We start from the raw sequence: 10,295 nt of genomic DNA, 5'->3' as shown, positions 1-10,295 counted from the left end.
CTGACATAATACTTAAACAAATTATGCTACAATGCTTTTTTATGATATTTTTTTTGTCTCAAAAACATTTTATTAGATGTAATATTTTAATTTTATTAACATTTTGGATATCAATGTTTATTCATTAATATTTTAATGTTTGTGGAAATTTCTTATATAATGTTTTTAATTTTGTTGTACACATTTTACTAAATGTTGTTACACCTTAATTATATTGCAATTTCTTATTATTATTATTATTATTATTATTATTATTATTATTATTATTATTATTATTATTATTATTATTATTATTATTATATTTTCAGATTAAACATATTTTAAGTTATTTCATATATTTAATTTCTTAAACTATATTATTAAATATTGAATTTAATTGATATATATTGTTACTATAAAAAAAATTATTGGTTAACAATCTAAAAAATCTTTATACTACCGGTGTATAGTAGTTTTTTTTGTTATCAAAGTGTATATCAATTAATTTCTTAATATTAGTGTTTTATTAATTAAATATATATATTAGAATTAATTTGTATAAATAGGAGTTTAATTTTATTTAATTGATAATATTTATTTGTTTTTTTATTGTTTCGGAATAAAATTTCTCCTAGAGTTATAGATCTCCTATTTTAGAATATAAAATGTATTATGTCTTTTGTAAATTAATACACGTGATATTATATTAGTATCCTTATCAAGGTATTAAAAACCCTTCATGGCACGTTAGAGTTTACCTAAATTATATTAATCATTTTTGAGTTTTTTTTGAAGTTACACAAATTCTTCCGTGGGAGTCAAGAGACCCGTGACCCATGACCCGTGAAGCAAGACTTTTTTATTTTTATGAATTACTTTCTCTCTACTCATTAATTGTTTATTAGTAATATTTTAATTTTAAAATAATTAGTATAAAAGATGATATGATTACAAAAATAAACAAATATCACTTTTAATTTGGTCTTATGAATGAAATTATATCAATAAATAAAATAATTATTTTGCCTAGGGGGACTTCACATATTTTAAATAAAAATAAGAAAAGGGAAAAAAGTTAGAAGTTAAAAATAATCTAATAAAAACTAATTAAAAAAACAAAAAATCACGTAAAATTTGTAGACCAAAAGGAATATTTTCTTTATTAATAGTAATTAATAGTATAGATAAATTTTGACAATAATTATTAGAAAAATTAATAAACTTATTTTATTTTAGTAACTTGTGATTGTATAAGTGTAAATAGAAAGAAAAGTTATAATAAAAATATAGAAAAAGAAAATAAAAGACGTAATTATAAAATAAAAAGTATAAAAGGAAAAATAATTATTCATTTCATACCAAATTATGCATACATGCCCCTTGTCTCGGTGCACCAAATCCTGAAAGCAGCTTGGCGACCGTCACCTAAAAAATAAAAAGCGTAGTTCAAAATCATTAAAGAATTTACCAGAGCACCGAAATCGAATAGTCTTTTTCATCTCCTTCACGTTTAGTTTCAACTTCCAATCTGTTCATTCACGATTCAAACCCTAAGCAGTTACAAGTTTCTATCACTGCCACTATTATCAAGTTTCTTTACCATCGTCCAAATTCCATTTTCTTCGAAGCCATACACTTTTCACTAAAACAAAATTGATTAATGTTAGGGTTTTGGAAAGCCAATTTCAGAGCAGACTCGAAACCCTAGATTCCACAAATCCATGCCAGCTTGATCTCGCAGCTTCCGTCAATGGCGATCATCGGCGACGCGCTTCGCCAGGCGTTCATGCCGAAGCGCGAGTACGAGAGCCTCAGAGAAGAAGACAAGGCGTGGGGCAAGCTTCAGAGGCCCGTGACGGTGGCTTCCGTTGCCGTCATCGTGCTCGCAATCGCCGTGTCCACTGTTATCAGTTTGAAAATCGTGTTTCCGAGTAGCGATGGAAGAAGAGCGTTTTGCGTCGATCGAAGGCTTCAACCTATTCAAATAGGTATGAAAGGCGGTTCCGATTCGGATCTGTTTCCTGGTGCTTTTTATCTCACGGACCAGGAGATTGCTGATTATTACTGGATGCTTGTGTTCATTCCCTCCATGATCGTTTTCGCGCTCTCCGTTGTATATCTCGTTGCTGGTAAGGAAGTCAATTTCATTGGTGCTTTTGGTTAAGTTTTTTTTTTTTAGAGATAATTCACAATTTTTTTTCCATTTGTTTATTTGGTGTTTGATTTTATGCATTAATGGGGAAAGGCGCCTAAATATAGTTACATAGACTGTGTTATATGTAATGTACTAATGTCACTTCGGTGGCTTCTTCTCTTGGTTCTAAGTTTGATTTAAAACATTTATAACTATAATATAATGATTGAGAGAATATTATGCGTGGGGGCTCATTTGAGGTGCAGAATTTTTTGGCATTGAGAGAACTCAGGAATGGGGGCCGCTGGGAATATTTTTCTGGAGAAGCATTGTGGGAAGAGTTGCACTGTTGATGTTGCCTTTTATAGTGGAAATTCATGATTGCCATCAAATCTGAAATTTCTATTTCGAAGAGAATTGATACGTGAGAGTGTCTATACTATCTTAGTAGAGTAATGCTACATTATCAAATCTTGGATTCACAATCCTGCACAATTTTACTGTTTGATTCATGGAAGTCTAACGTTTTCAGTTTTAAACTTAAGAAAACTGCACAAATTTGGGAATCCAATAGTCGCACAACCGTCCATTACTCTGTTTGAGTATTTCTCATTTATATTTTCAATACAACCCCCTGACCTTTTACTGGACTTTTGGATAATGCCACAGATCTAACTATGGGAACTCTTTCCACAGATTTGGTAAATAATGTGGATGATTGTCAGCCACATAACTATGTTTTGAAATATATTTCATATTTCATTTCTATAGCTTAACTTTTTGCAGAACAAAGGCACTTTGTTCTGGAAATCCTGATGTTGAACTAATATAGATCAATGGTTTGTGGTGCCTACAGAGTGGTCTCTAATTCCTGTATCTTACACCACCTCTTCATACAAAACTTGTTTTTAACTGTACTGATTACTGACCCTCTATTAATAATTCATCTATTCTTTGGTAGTGTGGATGTGGATTGTGTGCAATTTTGGTCTCCTAAGTTATTTTTGGAAATTTGGTCTCTATCAATTTTTCTTCTACCTACAACCCTCAAATTATTATTTTCTGTTCAAATATTTGAGGATTGATGATGGATTTGGGATATGAAATAATTCAAAAATTTAGAAGTTAGAAAATTAGTACAAAGTACAAACATGATAAAATTTGAAGGATTTTATAAGATAAGGGATTAGGGTTTGAAGAGAGATTTTTATTTTATTTTAATATTTGGTGAAATCTGATTTTTTGGTAGGTGAATTTTAAGCAAAAGGCAGAAATTTAATTGGCATTTTATTAGGATTTTTAGTAGAAAATGAGCATTTGAGGGTTTTAGTAAAAAAAATTGACAATAGAAACAAATTTGCTTAGTTTAAAGTTTAAACATAGAGATTTAATTGGCTCCAGCAAAATTAGAGGGACCAAAATCGCATAGTCTGAACTGAAGGGATAAAAAATGCAATTTAAGTCTAATATTTAATTTTTTAGAAACACAAGTTGCATAAATACCCATTTGATTGTTCCTGTGCGTTATCTTGTCTCACAGGAATTTCTGTTTTTGGGGTTTAAATAACTTGTCTTATTAGTTCTAAAAGCTTTGGGCCATAATTGTGGAGATTATCTCATTGGTTATGCTTGATTTTTTTTTTAAAATATGATGATGATGATAATTATTTCACAGGCATGACTGTTGCATATTCTGCTCCAAATAGGCATGGATGCTTGAAGGTGGTTGAAAATAATTATTGTGCTTCGAGACGGGGTATGTTTTCTTCTAAATGATTTTTTCCTTTGTGTGCTTTTTCTCGCTTTCAAATTATGGCATCAGTTGTAATCTTCATTTCTTCTGATATTTGATAATTTTATGTGTCCAAAATTGATTTAAGTTTTTTATTTCTTTGGATAACTTACAGGAGGTGTTCGCTGTCTGTCCATCTTAAACCTTATCTTTGCTATCGTCTTTGGTGGTCTTGCCTTGTTTCTTGGTTCAACTCTCTTGACATTGATGAGCAACTGCTCTAAACCTCTGTTTTGGTGCTATGAAATTGCATGTTGGGGACTGGTTGTACTATATGGTGGTACTGCCTTCTTCTTGAGGAGAAAGGCAGCCACAATTCTTGACGAGGGAAATTTTAGTGGTCGAAATCTAGGGTTGGAAATGCTGGAAGCGAGCCCCCTGGAAGTCACACCAGAGGTGGAAAGGCGTGTTAATGAAGGGTTTAAGGCATGGATGGGTCCATCCCTTCTTTCTTCTGATGAAGAAGATGAACCTGACAGCTATGATGAGGCACCTCATTCAACACATACTAACTTAAACAGGCAAAGACTCTGAACTGGATAAATTCAGTGTGAAACATCATCTTTTCCAGCCTTCATGCCTTAAAAGAATGCTGTATGGTATGGAAATCAGTTTTGGACAAAAATGTTGACATGTATCATATGACAAAAGCAAATGTTGATTAAAGAAGGATGGATTTGATGCTCAACTTTGAACTACGATTTCATCTGGTCTGGTCCAATAGGTACAGTTTGTGTAGTTTAGCTTGTGAATAATAATTAAATTGGGAATGACCAAGCTTTGCCTTTCCTAAGGTGGATGGGTTGCCGAACCGCACTTGCTGGTCTTCTCTCTATGGGCCTGCCTTTTCTTAATTGCTTTTTTAGTCTCAAATTATTGGGTATGTGCACTTTTATTTAAATTTAGTATTTATTATGTCCCAAATATGATTGTTTCTAAAGATATATGTGAAAAAAACTCAAGAAGAGTACGAACCTTAAAGTCTATTTGATTTCAGAAAATATTACTATCTTTTTTAATTTAAAAATGTTACTTGATTTTTAATTTAATTCTTATTTTCAGATGTTTTGTATAAAATTTGAAAATAAAAAAATGTTTCATTTTTCATGTACAAGTATTTAAGAATAAAATAAAAAATAATGTGATATTTTTATAATTAAAAAAAATAAAACAAGAAAACATCTTTCCAAACCGAATAATCCTATTACTAACTCAAAATATTAAAGATAAAAAGTTTATAAATAAAAATTTGAAGAAAATAATACAAGTGCATGTTTGTTGTTTCGTTGGAAACTTCAAACTGATGTTGAATTAAAAGTAATAAGTTGAAGCTTCTCACAAAATGTACATTGGAATGTGTGTCCATCCATCTAAATGTAAAATTAAATACACCCTACCCTAAGTGTTTAAGTCATCTATTAAAATTTGAAAATTGATAATATCACATTAAATTTAGCTAAATGATGACCTTCTTCTTTATAAATGGATTTATGCACATTAAAATAAACTAAAATATAGTACATAATTATCTCTTAAGAAAGGAAAGTAATTTTTAAAATAAGAGAAGTTGGTGATATAATATAAACACTTCTTATACTTATTTTAATAAGAGAAGTTGATTTTTTTTTATAAAAAATATGTAAATTTACAAAATTTGAATTAATTGACTCTAAATTTACTGTTATGAAAAACTTTAACAATTTAGAGACAAGATAAGAATTAATTTTCTTACCCTATTGCTTATATAAATACAAGAGTTAAGATAGTAAAAACTGTATTTTAACTCTTCACTTTATTATTTGGAGATATTTCCATATCTTTTTTCATTTTTTTTATCCAACCTATTAAACTTTGGATATATACAAGAAGCCCGATACTTTAGTTGTGGTGTCCCTGAATAAAATATATTCTGAGCAATTTATTCATTTATTTTTGTTACGGTAAATAGCGTTTCGTTAACTTACTCAGTCCTCTATGACGGTGTGCGTGCGCAAACCCTAACCTAGTTCTTCTATATCGGCACCTCTATCCCCTGAACCCTGTTCCATCTTCCAACCATGGCGAACCAAGACTTCGAAGAGCGCTCGCAGCAACCGCAGGAGCTAGGGTACGACCCGAACTTTGTCCCCGACTCGGTAAAATCTTTTGTGGTTCACCTGTACCGTCACATCCGTGAAAAGAACGTGTACGAGATCCACCAGATGTACGAGAGCTCCTTCCAGACCCTCTCGGAGCGTCTCTTCAAGGATACCCCGTGGCCCTCCGTGGACGCCGTCGCGCACTACGTCGACAACGACCACGTCTTCTGCCTCCTCTACCGCGAGATGTGGTTCCGCCACCTCTACGCTCGTCTCACTCCGACGCTCCGCCAGCGCATCGACTCGTGGGACAACTACTGCAGCCTCTTCCAGGTTGTCCTCCACGGGGTCGTCAACATGCAGCTCCCCAACCAGTGGCTATGGGACATGGTCGACGAGTTCGTCTACCAGTTCCAGAGCTTCTGCCAGTACCGTGCCAAGATGAAGAGCAAGACTGAACAAGAAATCGCCCTCTTGCGCCAGTTCGACCAGGCCTGGAATGTTTTCGGGGTCCTCAACTTCCTCCAGGCGCTGGTGGAGAAGAGTGCCATTATTCAGATTCTGGAGCAGGAGAAGGAGGGGCTCGAGCAGTTTACCGCGACCGATGGTTATGATTACAATGGGGGGAGCAATGTGCTGAAGGTGTTGGGGTATTTTAGCATGGTGGGCTTGCTTAGGGTTCATTGTCTTTTGGGGGATTATCATACCGGGCTCAAGTGCTTGCTTCCTATTGATATTACTCAGCAAGGGGTTTATACCAGTGTTATTGGGAGTCACATCACCACCATTTATCACTATGGTTTCGCCAATCTCATGCTCCGCAGGTAATCATTTTATTTTTGTTTGTGTTTTATGTCATCACATTCTTGAATTAATAGCTTCATAATGTTGTTAGTGACTGCTGTTTTGTGTTGATAGTTGGGGGTGAGATTTGTTTTGGTCTTTGAACAATGGTGGCTGGTCTTTTGCCTCGTATTTTTCTAATTGTTTCACAGTCATATAAAATTGAATTAATGAAATTCAATTTTTTCTTGTTCCATCTCAGAATAGCCTTTTAGCTGAAACTGATCTACTTCTGTATTGAATTTCCATATTTGGGCCGCGGCTTTTTCCAGCTGTTCAATGGCTCCTTCCCATACTTATTCTGAATTTTGGATAGTTCTCATTTCTCAAGATTCTGTTTTTTTTTTTTATCTAATAAATCACTTAATGGAAGTTATTCTCTTTCTATTCATCTGAAAATGTCTATGATCTCTTTCTGAATAGCATGAATCTCTTCCAATCCATGAGCTTATAATATGTAAGTGTGTTATGGGATTTGTCTTTTGTCTTTCTTGGTTCTGTACTTTATGAAGTACGATTGAGCATCCAAAATTTATTAAAAAAAGTTAGGAATGGGTAAATACTCAACTATTTTGGAGTACTATGCACTTGCAATATTTCTTCTGATTAGAAGACTAGACCAATAATCCAACATATTCCCCCATGCATTGTTTTGGATGAAGTTTGTTGCATGTTGGCTTAAAATAATGCTCCATTTAAGAAAGGCTGTCTGAAGGTTGCGTCTCTATTGAAGAATTCTATTCCACCAGATGATGTTTTGTATTATCTCATTACATGACCTAACCTGTAGCCTCTTTTACAGATATGTGGAAGCAATTCGTGAATTTAACAAAATTCTCTTGTACATCTTTAAGACAAAGCAGTATCATCAGAAATCACCCCAATATGAGCAGATACTGAAGAAAAATGAACAAATGTATGCCTTACTGGCAATTAGCCTTTCACTCTGCCCCCAAAGCAGGCTTGTTGATGAAACTGTGAACTCTCAGTTACGTGAGAAGTATGGTGAAAAGATGGTTAGAATGCAGAGGTATGATGATGAGGCATTTGCTATCTATGATGAGCTCTTCTCATATGCATGCCCCAAGTTCATTACCCCTTCAGCACCTAGTTTCGAGGAGCCTCTAGTAAATTACAATCAGGTATGCCTTTGATGCAATGTGCGTCACTTAAAAAAGCATTTGGAGTGAGTGCATAACCCCCCAAAACTTCAAATTTGAAGTTAGCTCCATTTGAACCGAAATTTGAAGTTCTGTTTCTCTTTATTGAGCTTGTAACTAATTTTTTCTCCTTCCACAATCTTAATGGGTGAAATGTTATCTGGTCAGGAATATTTATCCATCCCCTAAAAACTAAAAACTGTACACCGAAAAAGAGAACATGATCAACTAAAGGACAGTCAGCTGAGCAGTTAGCGAACTACATTGAAGTGAATTTTGATATTTTAGAGTTCTTGTGCCCATTGATTTCATTAAAGAGGATGTTAGATACCTTAATCTTAAGAGTGTGTATTTTCTGTATTTGATTATTTAATTTTACAGTGAAGAGATAAATTTTTATTGAAACTTGGTATTCATTTTCATAATGTTGTTCTTAGACTTCTATTTACACCTTGGGCCTTCTATGTTTATGGATTCATTAAAGGTTTGCATTGATCTGGCAGAGTTGCTCAACTTGTTAGAAATAATTGTTTGGATATTCTTTTTGCTCCCTTAATTCCCCTTTTTTTCCATGTGAATAACTAAATATTATTTGTTTTGTCAGGATGCCTATAGACTTCAGTTGAAACTGTTCCTTTATGAAGCAAAGCAACAACAGTTGCTATCAGGTGTCCGCACCTTCTTGAAAGTGTATTCAACAATCTCCCTCACAAAACTTGCAAGTTACATGGAAGTGGATGAACCCACCTTAAGGTTGCAAGACATCCAATTATTTTAGCATCCCCCTTGATTATCAGGAATTTTGTTTATAAAATGTAAATTTTGTGCATAAGCTTATTCATGTATTTCCATTTTGATGCTTGGCAGGACTATCTTGATGACATACAAGCACAAGACACATGCTGTTGATAGTGATGGGAAAATTACATCCAATGCCGATTTAGATTTCTATATTGATGATGTAAGCTTGCTCACTAGTTTTTCCTGAATATTCCTTTTCTCTTATTTCAAATGCTATTTGGGGATGTTAACAGATTTTCCAGGCCATATTGGCATGAATGTCTTTTTCAGTTAAAATCGTTTCTTTGATAATAATAGCATTTCCTTGCTCTCTAAATCCTTGTTGAATTAAAGATAAACCCCCAAATACATTACTGAGTCAGCAGTACACCAGTGATTGTCTTTTGATTGGTCTTATCCTTTATGTTTTAATTGGCTTATGTTTTACTTCTATTTATATTAAGAATAATCCAAGTGCACAGGGATGTCAGTGATGAATGGACACCTGCTTGACTACCTTGTGCCAATGCTGTAAACATTGGACAAGGGGTTCATAGTGTCATGCAAAAGTTAGGTTTTTGGAATTGAACTGTATGGCCGTTCACCAGTTTCTATCTTAAATGGTGCTGCAAATTTTGAATGTCTTCTTCATTTGCTGCAGGACACAATTCATGTTATGGAGTCTAAGCCTGCCAAACGTTATGGGGATTACTTTTTGCGTCAGATTGTCAAGGTATGCTTCGTATGCATTCTGTTGCATAATTTTCTTATTTGCTAAGATTTCTTCATGTTTCTTGACTCTTGTTTGACCATTTTGTTGTGTTTTGTTTGCAGCTTGAAGGGGTGATCAATGAGATGGACGGTATAAAGCTGGAGTGAGTTACTGCCTGTAAGACGCTAAAAGGATTTGATAGTATTCCGTTGTAGGTTTCCCTTTCTACTTGCTTGCCAGGCCGAGTTTTTCCCGAGGAGTCTGTGTTTTTGAGGTGGAGGATGTAGTTAGCTTTCTACATGTAATTCTAAAATTTTCTTTCCTCAACTTGATTTTATTTAACGAATTAACTTATCCATTTATTGTTTCAAAAGAGGGCTTACAGAAGTTAATAATTCTTCATGTGTTGCTCGTTTTAATTCATGATTTATAGCTTAAACACTGTGTTCTGTCTCCCAGCAACAAAGTTATATTGTACTAGTATAGAATTATGCAATAATTTAGCGGCGAAATAAATTGACAGCCGAGCAAGATCGAAAACCTGTTTGCTACTCATCAAACACAAGGCTCTCAAATCCTATATTCTTGCGGTTTATTAGTATATTACAAGAAATGAGGTGTGCGTTTCAGGACGAACGGTGTAGACGTACAGTCTTCGGATAAATTTTAGACGAAACTAAATGGATTTTTTTTATAATATTAAAATTAACCAATCTAAGTATTTATGATAAGATCAAAATAGGATCATATTTGGATACGGAGAAGGCCTGAGGTGATATTCGACTCAAGATTAAATTAAGGTCCAAACCTAATGAGG

General features: G+C 33.8%; 2 protein-coding genes across 2 annotated transcripts; both read left to right on the top strand.

Moving 5' to 3' along the window:
* Positions 1–1,341: 1,341 nt before the first annotated feature.
* Positions 1,342–4,695, top strand: LOC100805225 (uncharacterized). The gene is made up of 3 exons (XM_003522648.5): positions 1,342–2,108; positions 3,789–3,869; positions 4,021–4,695. The coding sequence occupies exons 1-3, from the start codon at positions 1,730–1,732 to the stop codon at positions 4,437–4,439; spliced, it is 879 nt and encodes a 292-aa protein (XP_003522696.1). The 5' UTR covers positions 1,342–1,729; the 3' UTR covers positions 4,440–4,695.
* A 1,099-nt stretch (positions 4,696–5,794) lies between these two features.
* Positions 5,795–9,851, top strand: LOC100804691 (eukaryotic translation initiation factor 3 subunit L). Its single transcript, XM_006578151.4, has 6 exons — positions 5,795–6,807; positions 7,629–7,968; positions 8,591–8,739; positions 8,854–8,947; positions 9,428–9,499; positions 9,601–9,851. Exons 1-6 carry the CDS (start codon positions 5,963–5,965, stop codon positions 9,643–9,645), a joined length of 1,545 nt encoding a protein of 514 aa, XP_006578214.1. The 5' UTR covers positions 5,795–5,962; the 3' UTR covers positions 9,646–9,851.
* The last annotated feature ends 444 nt before the right edge of the window (positions 9,852–10,295 follow it).

The sequence above is a fragment of the Glycine max genome, chromosome 4 (assembly GCF_000004515.6).
Source record: "Glycine max cultivar Williams 82 chromosome 4, Glycine_max_v4.0, whole genome shotgun sequence".
Taxonomy (NCBI): Eukaryota; Viridiplantae; Streptophyta; class Magnoliopsida; order Fabales; family Fabaceae; genus Glycine; species Glycine max.
This window is presented reverse-complemented; position numbering and strand designations above follow the sequence as displayed.

Bases quoted from the DNA above. Each gene is read 5' to 3' on its own strand.
- LOC100805225 (XM_003522648.5), top strand. From the start codon at position 1,730: ATGGCGATCATCGGCGACGCGCTTCGCCAGGCGTTCATGCCGAAGCGC. The intron at 2,109-3,788 runs GTAAGGAAGTCA...ATTATTTCACAG, and splicing joins CGTTGTATATCTCGTTGCTG to GCATGACTGTTGCATATTCT. The intron at 3,870-4,020 runs GTATGTTTTCTT...GATAACTTACAG, and splicing joins TTATTGTGCTTCGAGACGGG to GAGGTGTTCGCTGTCTGTCC.
- LOC100804691 (XM_006578151.4), top strand. From the start codon at position 5,963: ATGGCGAACCAAGACTTCGAAGAGCGCTCGCAGCAACCGCAGGAGCTA. The intron at 7,969-8,590 runs GTATGCCTTTGA...TTGTTTTGTCAG, and splicing joins CTCTAGTAAATTACAATCAG to GATGCCTATAGACTTCAGTT. The intron at 9,500-9,600 runs GTATGCTTCGTA...TTTTGTTTGCAG, and splicing joins TTTTGCGTCAGATTGTCAAG to CTTGAAGGGGTGATCAATGA.